General features: G+C 39.2%; 1 protein-coding gene across 1 annotated transcript; it reads left to right on the top strand.

Moving 5' to 3' along the window:
• The first annotated feature begins 3608 nt into the window (after positions 1-3608).
• Positions 3609-12269, top strand: TMEM196 (transmembrane protein 196). Its single transcript, XM_008938173.1, has 5 exons — positions 3609-3662; positions 5855-5911; positions 7645-7899; positions 9791-9864; positions 11721-12269. The coding sequence occupies exons 1-5, from the start codon at positions 3609-3611 to the stop codon at positions 11725-11727; spliced, it is 447 nt and encodes a 148-aa protein (XP_008936421.1). The 3' UTR covers positions 11728-12269.
• Positions 12270-14041: the final 1772 nt, after the last annotated feature.

The following is a 14041-nucleotide window of genomic DNA, read 5'->3' as shown; positions in this document are numbered from 1 at the left end:
GTCATTAACTGCATTCTCTTTACAGTTTTTAAGTGAGATTTTGGATCTTTTAGCCCTTTATGATTTTTCTGATGACTATTTTGAATAATAATTGAAACAAAAGTCCAACACTGGGCCACCTGTTTCAACAAGTCCCGGCTGAAGGTCCTTCCCTGGCTCCCAGGGAATTTTGGAAGACATTAATTTAGGTGATCCTTCATAAAATGCTCTACTCTTATTCTCAGCGTAAGTGTGAAAACTTCAACAATTGCTCATTCTTTATAAGGAGTTTATCCTCAGTGTTATATTTCTTCCACTCCTGATTTACTGTATTTTCAGCATAACTGTGCTTGCCTTAACTTAATTCAGGTTCCACACGGTTAGAAAATGCAACTACTTTTAAAGAGTCCATGAGGTTGGTAAAAATTAAGTGAAGCTAAGTAGTGATCAAGTAGAAAGGAGCAAGTCCTCACCACAACAGTATTAGTTAGTCATGAGTAAACTGTAAAGCAGAGTAGCTCAACAGTTACAAGCCAAGTTTAGCTGGTATGACATGTTGACACGAAGATGAAGCCTTTCAGGAGAGCCAAGAACAGACAAAGAGGAGCAAGACAACACCACTGTGGCTGTATTTCAGTTGGCAGTATTATATAACAGGACAGTTTAAAATGAAAAGACAAACAGGAACAAACATAGCAAATTCTTTTTGAGTTTGATTAGTACTCACCGTTTTTCTGAGACAAAGAGCTAGTGTAGTTTCTCCCATCTACTTTTCGCTACTGCTGATCACAACACCAAGACACCAAAATTTTTACAAGAGATTACTATAGCACCACCAACAACAACAACAAATTTTTTTAAAAAATCCCTAGTTATTCTACCAAAAAGCACTAATCAAAGTCAATCACATAATGTCCCACTGACTTCTTAATCTTTCCAGATGTCTCCACATTGAGAAGTCTAGCTAAGGCAACTCTACACAAGCAGTGTTCCCAAGCCCTGGGTATTGCTAATATTCTTTCTGTAAAGCAGGTTTCCACTGCTTCCAGTGAATGAGAATCCTCTGCAGCCTCAGAGGAGTGTGGTAAACTCGGCTCATCATTTTCCAAAGCCTTGCATGAGGTTTAATTGCCTGACACTGTGGCTCAAATTCATCCATTGATTTTAATAACAAAATGCCTGCTGTCACAAACAAATAATCATACTGGTTTTTGGGCAAGACATTTCTCTGTGAATGTAATACACTGTCATCTAACAACATCCCAAATTATATTGATCCTTTGCTACTGCCCAAGTACTTTTCTTCCAAGGTTTTTCACATGTTCAGGCACACCAGTCCATTCAGTTCCATAACTTGCTTTTCTTGTAGTCATACATATCATAAAAATTTGGCATGATGTTCTCAAGCTCACACAGAACGTGGAAGAACCAGGAATACTCAACTCCTTTGACAGGATAGAATAGACTAGACTAGACTAGAAATAATTTCTGTTGAGTCTTTTAACTACAGGATCTCTTATTCCTTGTGTATACATATAAATATTGTAGATGTACAGAAAGAGAAAATACATACTGAGTGCACATACAGACCCTGACACGACACAATAAAATACTATCACAGAATCATAGAATATCTCAAGTTGGAAGGGACGCATAAGAATCATTGAGTCCAACTCCCTGCTCCTCACAGGACACCTAAAACTAAACCAGATGACTAAGAGTGTCATCCACATGCTCCTTGAACTCTGACAGGGTTGGTGCTGTGACTGCTTCTCTGGGGAGCCTGTTCCCATGACTGACGACCCTATCCTTGAAGAACCTTCTCCTAATCTCCAATCTGAACTTCCTCTGATGCAGCTTCATACCATTTCCTTGCTGGTCATCAGAGAGGAGCTCAGTACCTTGTCCTCTGCTGCCATCCTTAAGGAAGTTGTAGGCTGCAAGAAGGTCACCCTTCCGCCTTCTCCAAGCTGAACAAACCAAGTGACTTCAGCCACTCCTTTTAAGTCTTGACCTTGAGACCTTTCACCATCTTGGTTGCCCTCCTCTAGATACATTCTTTTGATGTCCTTATATTGAGGTGCCCAAAACTGCACATAGTACTCAAGGTGGGGCCGCACCAGTATGGAGTGGGATAATCACCTCCCTTGGCCAGCTAGCTATACTGTGCCTGATGCATCCCAGGATGCAGTTGGCCCTTTTGGCTGCTATGGCACACTTTTGACTCATACTTAACTTGCCATCAAGTCAGACCTCCAGATCTCTTTCCCTGGGGCTTCTTTCCAGGCTCTTGTCCCCTAGTATTTATGTACAACCAAGATTACCCCATCCTAGCTGCAGAGTCCAGAACTTGCTCCTGTTACATTTCATATGACTGGTGATTGCCCAGTTCTCAAGTCTATCCACATCTCCCTATAAGGCCTTTTGACCCTCAAGGGAGTCCACAGCTCCTCCTAGTTTAGTATCATTGGCAAACAACGTACATTCAACTCCTGCATCCAGATCTTTACTCCAGGGAGTCCCTCGGATACTTTAACAACCATGGAATACAGTATTCACCCCTTGTTTTTAAGAAACAGGTATCTTAGACCTTTCAGATTAGCTCATTCACTATTCTTTTGATTTCAACTGGGAAATAGCTTAGTAATATCTATGTATATGGCACTATATAAAGGTGGTTTGGAAGAGTGTGTGTCTGGTCCTTGAAGAACAGTAAAGAACAGTAAAGAACAGCAGAACTGCCCAGACTGGTGGTTTCTAATGCTGAGTGAATCTGTAATTTGCTTGTTTCTCCATTGGTCACAAGTTAGGCTAATATAACTTGTTGGTTGCATTCCCTTCTGGCTAGCAAAGACTGTACAATGGAAATATAAAGTCTTCTTCAGTTGAAATCAGTGGTAAAAAATCCATTGGCTCTAATAGGAGCAGAATTAGAGCATTCTTGAAAAAAATGGGTGACCTATTCTTTCAGCTTTGAAGGTAAATTATCAACCTCTCAGGTCCTTAACACACACGTCTTACAAGTTGAAACTACCTTTCATGGTATCTTCTAGGTCCTTTCTGTAAGCTCACCATTTTTTCTTTGTACAAAATTTTCCTTTCATTCCTACTCTATTACTACAGGGATAAATTTTATTATTAATCAACTTTATTAAGTCTGACTGTATAGAATTTAATTACAGTGATGTCTTCAGCATTTTTTTTTTTAATTTAAGCTTTCTACATTACTGTTGAGAAATATAAAACACTGCATGTGAAAATCTGAAGGATGCCTTCAGTTGATGGTAATCTGTGATGACAGGAGTGGGAATGAAATTCAAAAACTTCACAGAAAGCCCGAGTGAAAACTTACAAGGCAGGTGTGATAGCTCTGAGCTGAAATCTCCTCTGCCTGTGGGAAAGGGGCAGAGGGAGCCCCACCCATAGGTTTTCTGATTGTCATTCCAGTGGGTGAGCTCTAGAAGTAACTACCAGTTTTATGTCCTCAGCCATTCAGTGCCATGGTCTACATGATGTAATCAGATTGCCATTAAATTCACAACCTGTGCTTAGCATAGAAGCAGAATGACATACAAAATTTGACCATATTCAATGTGAGGAACTAAGATATGGACTTGCTCAAGCGGGCCATGAAGATGATGAAGGGGCTGGATGCAAGCACCTCCCCTATGAGGACAGGCCGAGTGAGTTGGGGTTGGAGAAGGGAAGGCTCCTGGGAGATGTTATAGCAGGCTTCTAGTACTCAAAGGGTGCCTACAGGAAAGGTGGGAATGGACTCTTTACCAGGGAGTGTAGTGATAGGAAAAGAGGTAACAGTTTCAGAGCGGATTTAGGTTAGCTATTACGAAGAAATTCTTTACTCTGAGGGTGGTAATACACTGGAACGGGTTGCCCAGAGAAGATGTGGGTGCCCCATCTCCGGAAGAAGAGTTCAAGGCCAGGTTGGATGGCCTTTGATGGAGCTTTAAGCAACCTGATCTAGTAGAAGGTGTCTCTGCCCATGGCAGGAAGAGTCAAACTAGATGATCTTTAAGGTTTCTTCCAACCCAAACCATTCTCTGATTCTACAACTCAGTGAGCGTAATTCAGAGTAAAAACACATCCCATCTTATGCATAGCTATATGCATGAACTACTTTAGTTGGAGGGAGACAAACTATGTATTAAAGCACCTCCTCAACTGAGATACTGAGGTTGTAGAATTTTTGAGGTTAAATGAGATTTAGATGCAATATATTACAGGTACCATTTTTTTATTTTTTCTTTTTCATTTCTTATGTAACAGACAGGTTTCTTCTGTGATTTAATCCTAAATCAAGGTCAAGTAAAGCCTTTTGCTAGAAATAACATCTCAGTGCAAAAAGGATTTGGAAAAATCCATTTTTAAAACTATAAAATTACTTCCAAATAGGAGTATAGGGTTGGCTTTATTGAAAATAGGTAACATGGATTTCTTAATAAAGGATTTTATGAGGTATTAAAGAAATCTTCTGACAGTATTACAAACACCTGGAGAAGGCCTTACTGCTTTCATATGACTGATATATTTCCTACCACAACTGCCTCCTCAGGGACTATTCACTGTTTCCCTCATTAAACTTTTTTGCAGGAGGAAAAAGAGACATCGGAGAACATCATCAGTCTCTGACACAGGTGAAGTGCTGGGGTCTAAACCCCAAGCCCTGAATGAGGGTTGATATATGGATGATGACCACAATCAGGCATGAGAGAGTTTCCTCTTGGTTTTCTCTCAAGGTCTGGCCAACCTTGGATCAAAGCCAATTTGGAGATCACCACCAGGTGCCCTGCCTTTAGTGTTAACATCAGGTGTCCTGCCTCTACAGCTAATAACATAAAGGCTGGCTCCACTTGTAATGAGTGGATGTTTTATACTAGTGGAAGAGCTCCCTGACTGTTTGCTACAGGTAGAGTTCTCAGCAATGGTGGGACGTCAAATCCAGGACAGAATGAGGATTATGTATGTAATGATGCTTTTCCTTGGTAGTTACTATGTCACTGGAGTTTGACTGGTGACCTGGTTTATTCCTTCCCCCATGATCTGGTTTCTCACTTGGATCACCCCTTTCTTTGCTACATCACATGCCACAAGCGAGCACATTGATCTATTTGTTCCTCCGGTTGTTTGCCACCTCATACCTCTCCTATATACTTTGGAATGGGATAGTAAAGTCTTTCTTGTATTGTATATGGCTACTGGCCTTATCTTTCCTACTGGGACATGCAGTCAGTAAAAGGCATGGGTCACTAAAAAGTATTAATATCTACAATGTGAAACATATTTTCCTGTATGTCTAGTGTAGCCACACCAACAGAAGTACCCATATATGCATCTGCACCCATGGAGGTGACTGAACTGCTTTCTTGCCCAGAGATCCACTGTATTGAGGACAACAATCCATGTATGAGCCATTTGTGGTTCAGATTGTGGAATCAAGTCACTGAGTACCTCAGCTATACATGAAAGTAGATGACTAGATCATTGACTATTACCTTGCAAAACTTTTCTGAGAAAAAAAAAGAGTAAAACGGCATCTTTTGCTTCAGCATTGGTTTGGGTTTCTTCCATGTTTTGTTTATTCAAGCAGCTTAAAAGAAGGATTTTTTTTCTTTTTATGAATAATCATCCTCAATCTGAACTTCTCATTCCAGTTTCTTCTTCTCACATAAGTGTGTTTATGGTTGAGTTATAACTTCCTGAAACATAAGGTTTGTGATAAAAATGCTGACAACTGTAACCATTGCCTAACCTACTGTTGTGGTCACCACTACTGCAACACAGCAGATTTTAAACTCGAGCCCTTCAAAGATGAAATAACTGTGGTGTTTTGTTGTTTTGTTTTTTTTTTTCTTTGCAGTTTCTGCTTTGTGGCATATGTGGAATATTGTGCGCGAAAAAAAAATCTGGACTTGTTGTAAGTTTTCCCACTGCATATAACATAAAAGTATTTGAAAGACATACTTATCTAACTCAAACTCACAACTGGAGGCTTTCTATGACCAAGTGTTTCTGATTGGCCAGTAAAAGTTGCAAGTCAGCAGTCCAAAAAAGCAATCAGTGTTTTGGGTTAATTATGCAAAACAAGCCAGTTCTGAAATGGTCTATTTAGGTCATGTCAATTTAAGCCATGCATCCTTATTTATCCCTCTCTGGATAAATTTGGATGGAAAACCTCTTGACACAGATTTGGGCCAAATCATGAAGAACTTCTCCAGTAATGTCGCTGAATTGTATTTTCTGACTTCCAAAACCAACACTGGGCTGCCACATCAAGGAGGCTGGTGATCAACTTTGGTTCTAGATATTGTAGCTGTTCACTGAGTTAGTAATTATTATTTTTTTTTTCAATCAGAATCATGTATAAGTCAGCTTTAAAGTGATGGTGGATGTTTTCTGTCTCTTCTAAGAATCAGAAGTACAGTCATTTTTCTGACTGCAGCAAAATGGTGTTATCACAACACAAGTCACAGCAGAATTTTATGTTAAGCGAGACATTATCACTTAGTATAGTATCATGTCTTTATGTCAGTGTGATTACCATATACAGATGGAAGTCAAGTAAAACCAGCATAAGAGTAAAGGGAATCAACATCTCTCTGCGTACTTTTGCATATCAATTAATTATACTAAACACTGTTACAATGACAAGTCTCATTTCTTGTGGACCATAAACAGTTCTTAAAGGCTGTCTGTTCTGGTGGTCTCACCACATTCCTGATTAAATTCTCATCCCAGTTGTGTACAGAATTGGTCTGTAAGGCTCCATAAATTGTTCCTACCACAATAGATAAGTACTTATACAAAGCCATGTTAAGTAACATCAAAGGCTCATCTAGATCAACATCTGACAGGACAGCAGTATCAAGGGAAATGAATAAGATAATAATTTAGCAGTGTCTTCACAATAAGGTCTTTTACCCTTGAGCCATTTGTGGCTCAAGGACATCGTGAACCAGGGTGTCATCTTTGTGATTAAAGTGGTATGAGGTTTTTACACATCTCATTAATTGCAGCCTGTTTCACATCCCTGTAAACTTCCCAGAAATATTTTACCTGAGTTAAAAACACAGCCACCACACTGACCTTCTGTATAGGTGCATCACAGATTTCTTTGTTCTCTTACTTCTTTGTCCAGCACATGCACCCTGAATGCTTTTGATGTCCCCACAAAAACTATAGAAAGCCTCCAAACTGCCACTTGACTGAACAAATTAGAATTAAACAGGAGACAGAGTCAGATGGCACATAAAGCAAGTGAGTTTCACTGCGAACTGAGAAGTGGTGAGAAACTACAGAATAGAAAATTATGACACATTCTGTAATGTTACTGTTTTGAACGAAACACTGGGAATCGGATGATTTGTGTCCTAATAGTCCACCTGTGGACTCGCTTTTAACATGACCAGCTCATTCTACCTAACTTTATCTTACATGCAACATCAGTCTTACCTTTTGTACACCAGAAGGTATTGTATTCCCTTGGAGCTCTGTGGGAGCTGAGGGAGTTAAAAATGAATGTCTGTGCAGTGTTTTGCAGTCCATGATGCTGTTGAAGCACTGAATTATAGTTTGTTTCATGTTTTTATATGAATGAGTCTGTCTCTAAAAATGTTGCTGCCACATAACCTCTCTTGTCTTTCCTGACAGATGATACTTTTTTCTGCTTGTTGCATCTGCGGACTAATTGGAGGAATCTTAAATTTTCAATTTCTTCGTGCTTTGACAAAGAAGTCGTCTGCTCTCTATTCCTTGCATCTTGCCTCCATGTCTCTTGCATGCATTGGAATTGGTGGTTGCACCCTTTCTTCATGGCTCACTTGTCGGCTAGCCAGCTATGAACAAAGGCGAATGTTCTCAGAAAGAGAACATTCATTGCATCACTCCCATGAAATGGCAGAAAAAGTGAGTTGTTTGTCCTCCTTTATTTGTTCTGCTTCTCCTAAAATGCTACTGTATGCGTTAATGTTTACAATTGGCAAGAGATATATTCAGTTTTCAATTTTATATGAGAGAGAGCTTCTGGGAAATGAAATGCTGCCATTCTGTGTAAGCTTTATTATGTTGCATTATATGGAGCTATTTTTAGGTACTGTATATTTGCAGTACATCCATTTCAATGAAGCACATCCATTTTCAACATAATTCCATTGTATAGCTATTCAAGGGCTTATCTGCTAAATATAGCACTTCATAAATAATTGTAAGCCTTATTAATATGGATTATCATGTATTGTACTGTGAAAAAGCACAGAATGTTTTCCGTAACCACATCATTGCATGCTTCCAGGATTTAATCAATTTCTTCCTCTCCCAAGTACTCAGCTTATAAAGTAGGTTGTTTAAATACAAAAACCACAGTTCACAAACCTAGATGATTAAGCCTAAGCACATAAGGGCATATTTAGACACCTAAATGGAACTGGTCTGATTTGTAGCAGCACTGACCATTTACTGCCTTTCTCTGTTAGAAGGAGGCTTCCCAGGATATCTAGGTCTATGTTTAGGTGCTGAAACTTAAGCTCCCGAAGTTGGGCACATAGGGCCACAAGAATTAATTGAATAGAATTCATTAAATCAGCTCCTTGAATTTATAGATCAGATTAATATTTGTGAAGTAAAATGTTCACTCACACCTTATGCTTTGTGTTTGGACCTTGTACACAATGCCTTTCATCTGAGAAACGAGTTGAGAAGGGAATAAAAGTCAAGGGGATGGCCCACCCAAACCTTCATGTGCAAGGCTGCATTACAGTCAAGTTCAACAGTCTGTATCATATCTACTGAGACCCCTGAACAGCAGAGCAAGTATTCATTCATTCAGACTGCAGAATGTTTTCAGATTCCCTGATAAAATGTGATATAGCAGTTAATTGTCCATTAAGTAAAAAATACTTCTTTGGTGTCTTAACTGAGATGAGACTCCAAGTAGAAATATATACTGAATCCAGCTTAGAAGATACTTGAAACATGTTTTTAAAAGTTAAACTGTACAGGTTATGACAGTAACAGAAAGCAGGGTGGTAAAATAAAGAGAAGAGATACATTTCTCCTTTTCATTTAAAAATGAAGCAGAATTCTGAAGAGCTGTGCAGGCAAGTATGACCATGGTCTTGCAGATGGTAGGCTAGGCCTTACCTTTCAAAAAGGCTCTTGCCTCAACAAGGACCAAGATGAAGCCCGTTCAAGAGAAAAAGAGAGAGGGAAACAAATACACAGCCTGGGCAGAAAAAAAAACTTTCAAAATAAAGACACTCGCCAACTCTGAAAATTTGGGCTGACGATAACCATGTATTATAGTAGTTCACTGCCTCCTTGCCTGGCCTGTTGACCTACTGAGCTTCTAGACACTTAGCAATGAGGACTGCCAAGTACCCACTTATCTTGGGTGAAAAGCCATGATGTATGTGCAGAGAAACCTTATTGCACATGCTCAGTGAATGTAGGATGCACACCCTGCATTCCTACCATCCATATAGGGATGGTGACTCCCTGCATATCTGTTGTAGAATCAAGTATGCATGCTTAGGTGGTCTGGCCTAGGACTTCTGTAGACCTAGAGGCTGTGGACTGCTGCTGGCAGGCTTGACTACATTAGCTCAAGGCATGCCCCTAAAAAATAATGAAGGCTACTTAAAAACATATTAAATTGGGCCCTGATATAGAAAACAGTTTTAAAGTGTTTTATACATAAGAATATTTTGTATATTTATACTGATATACAGTAATTTAGACATGTACTGCATCTGCATTTGTTTGTGCTATATTTATTGTATGATTGTTATATTTATATTAGAGATTGAGGGGTATTGAAATAACCGACCTGCCCAGCTGCCCGGTGGTTCCCCCGACACCAGAGTTACCTCCAAGGTACGCTGAACACTAGGGAGCTACCATATTGTTATGTCACTTCAGGAAGGGCCACCTCTAAGAGGAAGTCATAGTTTCAGCCAATCAAAGTTGGCTGTTGCTCTGATGTCACTCTGGGTCAGGAATGGTGCTTCCAAGAAGTGACATAATTCTGCGTGGTGAACGCTGCAATCTGGAAGTAAGTTGAGTATTTAAAGTACTCACCCTAGTTACAGACATCCAAATGTTCTTATTTGGATGTTGCCACCATTGACTCACTCTGCTTCTAATCTGTGTGCTTCTTCATTTCTTGAATTCAGCAACATTTTTTAATTTGTTAAAACTTTTGGTTTTTAAAATAGAAATATTGGGGAAAATAAATTGTTTTCAATATTTTCTGAAATTATGAAGATACTCTAATAGCTGATGTCTGTAGAGGATTCAAATGATAAAGCTGACAAAAGGAAATTTACACTCACTCATAAGTAGCCTTCTGACAGATCAACCTGTGGCTGACACAATTAATATTAAATGGCTTTGGCAGTCTTGGCCCTTTTCCCAGTTGACCGACATATTCAGCATAAATAAAAAAAAAAAAAAAAGGGTTTAGGCACCTACAAATAGACAAAATGTAATGCCTTGTTTCAAAGCAGACAACTAGATCCAGAGTTCAGTGTCAGGCAGGCCTGTTCCTCTTCACTATGTGGGGAGAATAAGGCACAATACAAAAACATCCAACACCATCACTTGCGAAATAGAGAGCTGGGTGGTAGAAAGTGCTCAAAATTCAGTAAGCTTATACGCCTTATTTTCTCTGTAGCTTACATTTGATTCAGGTGCATTAACTGGCAAGGCTACTTGGTTTGATGGCCCTAAGTTTACTTTGTAAAGAGGACTAGGACAACTTTTTTTTAAAATCTGTGCAGGAAACAAGTCTTGTGATATACTTCAAAATGTGGCACCTTCACCTCATCTATCCTGAATTTTAAAAAGAACACTCCAAATTGCATTTTCATTTGTACCCATTTCCTTTGGCATAGTTGGATGTTCTCTGGGATGTGCCATTGGACGTAACCATCAGATCACTTTATTTCTGCATCTAGATTCAATTTGATACAGAACAGACCTAGGATTACTCAGAATAAGGCAGTGCTAAGCATAAAATCTATGTGGCTTTGGAGCCTTGAAGGTCAGGTAATTTCTTAATTAATGTAGCCATCTACAGGCTTAGACACCTGCTCGGTAGGTGCTGTTTGGATTGCAATTTGAGAATTAGAAAATCTAAGTCTGAATAAACCTTAGTTTAGGTGCTTCAGGATCTGACTCATGATCAGGTCAACTTACTGTGGGATGACTCATTTGCCATTTGAGTAGCAGTTGCTGAACAGCTAAAAATTGTAGACTGGCATATTAAGGGAAAAACAAAATTAGTCTCATCCCAAGGCAAACCCCTAGATCCTCTCTGTAATCTAGAACTACTTCCCAGTTGTCTATCCCAGCTAGCATTGAATGGCATCTGTTTGCAGCATATCAGCCCAGAAAAAGGTTTGAATGGACTTGAAGACTTTACCATCTTGTTCCTTTGTAGGTTACCACACAAGTTTAAGCTGATGTATTTCCAAAGGAAAAGTCACTAAACTTGCACAGATGCCATCAATGCTGTATATGTTGTCTTAAAATAACGTCCAACTCAATTCGTACCAATGAGTCTATCAGCTTTCAAATGTACTTAATTTATGTAGGAAGAAGTGTGGTTTTTGTTTTTTTTTACAGTGAGATTTATCAAGCCAAATAAACATTACAATCTTAGCTAACTTAAATTTCAACCATCATAAAATAATTGCTATTTTAATCAATGTTTTCTATTCTTGTTGCAGGAAATGACAGACAACTTAAGCAATGGTGGTCCACATCTGATTTATAATGGAAGTGTATATTAAGAGATTTTAAAAAGGTCCATGGAAACAAGTGGGTATAGAATTTTCTTCAGGAAAAAAACAGACTCCAAGAAATTGAGAAAACTGAACTATTTTAGCTTTTATGGCTCAAATGTCACAACTGCAGAACAGCACAGTTGGAATTCTCTTTTAAAATGGTTCAAAATTTGTCTCCTAAACGTTTTGCGGATATACAATATTTATTCACATCCTGGCTATTCTCCTTTGTTTTTTTGTCTGAATAACTTTTCAGAATTGTGATAGCATTTGAAATAGACTTCTCAAGACTCTTCTCATGAGGACTCAAAACCCAGAAAAAAAATAATTAGACTGGACTACCTTTAGCCCAATCACAGGATTCCTACAAAGAAGAGAAAAGGGCAGAGGAAGGATGGTTCAGGGAAATATTTTTCTCCTCCCCACGTGGCAACACCTGGTGTAACATGATGGTTTGAGATCATGCGGCATGGTACCAGCAACACACCTGCACAGTACCCCTCCCCACACTGCAAATGCATCCAGCCTCAGTTTTCTCAGTAGAGTGTATCCAAAGACAGTACAAATTACTCTTCCAAAAGGCTCCCATTTCACATTCAGAGTGTATATGAACAGTGTGCTGGAAACAACACCAGCATCTTTGTTTTGAAAGACAGAACGCTCGAAGAATGCCATAAATCAAAACCTCAGCAATGCCTTGTTGTAAAGAAACTGTAAATACTTTCAATTTGTGAATGAAGTATATTTCGTAATTTGTTCATAAAAGCTGACAAATAAAGTGATATGTAAACCAGAGATTTTAGAGAGATCTTTGTTTTGTTTTGTTTTTTTTTTTTCTTTTTAGAAAGATCTTGCAAAGCTGAACCGTCATGCTTGCAATTTTGCACAACACATTGAAAGGTTCATAAAGGGGTGAAGCAACCTCAGAAATGAGAAAAACAAAGGCTGAACAGAGAGGTATGATTAAGGTCAACATGCTGGCAATTCTGCACATCCACAACAGAGTTTAGAATCTCTTCAAGCACTATGTATGTTAATGCAATGGCTTTAACTGACCCCAAACCTTATTGTAGGACCTACTGGCTCATATAATCACAAAAAAATGGAAGATGTCTGTAACAGAACACATACAGCATAATATGAATATAATATTCATATAAAATCACTCATATGCTGCATAGTGGCTCTATGTGGTGTAAAATCCAGCAATTCAACATGAGTTTCAGATGTGAACATTATTGATGACTGGCAACATTTGGTGATTTATACCCATATTCCCAGACAAGTGTGATTAGAACCTTGTTGTTATTCAAACCACACCATAAAAAACTCTAGAAATCACATTAAATTGTTTTGTGAATCTCTATGGTATAAAATAATCTTTAATTCAATTATTTTATAATTTTCTGTCTGTAAAGGAGTTTCCTATCTAATTATAACTTAGGAAACATCTTCACTGCAGTTTAAGTGTCTCACTTCACACAAACTAGTTGGACGGCTAAGTATGTGATTCAAAATCTGCTCCACCTTATAAGGCTTCTCTTCACTCACCTACTGTCTCAAAGGGCTTTTGAATCTTCTCAAAGCTCTCATATATGTATTACATATCTTAGTAATTCCTAATGAGACTATTCAATTACATAAAGCATACAGATAATGTCACAGCCAAAGAATTAGATTAAGGCATCTCTGTTCAAAGGAAGTGCTCCCCTTCCCAGGTCCTACCAGCTTTTAGACTGTCTCCTCTACTACATTCCAGCTTGTTCGGGCTCTTTATAGATGCTTTATAGATGCTTTATAGGCTCCTCTCCCCCAGAAGCAGGAGACATGGGATATAGGTCCCCAGTATGTGCCCTTCTGGGATTACTTTTGCTGCAGCCTGGACACAATCTGTCAAAGCAGGACTACTGTCTGGCTGAAGTGCTGGGGTTAAACCCACAGCCCTGAATGAGAGCTGGCATATGGATGATGCCCACAACCAGGACCCTCCTGACTGGTTTTCATACAGGGCATGGCCAGTCTTAGGTGGGAACCAATTAGGAGATCACCACCAGGCGCCCCCACCTTCCACATTAACTGGGAGGTGGGGCAAGAAGCCACCTCTATAAGAAGTGACTCCGCTGGTGGTGTAGTTGGATGAGCTGCACACACAGTGTATGTAGTGTGTGGGATTCTGGCTATTGAAAGGGCTCTCAGGATGGCAGTGCAGGATGAATTGGACTGATCAGTGGGGTCCTTCAATCTACCACTGACTGGCTCCAGAG

This window comes from Merops nubicus, unplaced genomic scaffold (assembly GCF_000691845.1).
Source record: "Merops nubicus isolate BGI_N331 unplaced genomic scaffold, ASM69184v1 scaffold544, whole genome shotgun sequence".
NCBI lineage: Eukaryota > Metazoa > Chordata > Aves > Coraciiformes > Meropidae > Merops > Merops nubicus.
The sequence above is the reverse complement of the archived record's forward strand: the minus strand, read 5'-3'. Positions and strand labels throughout refer to the sequence as shown.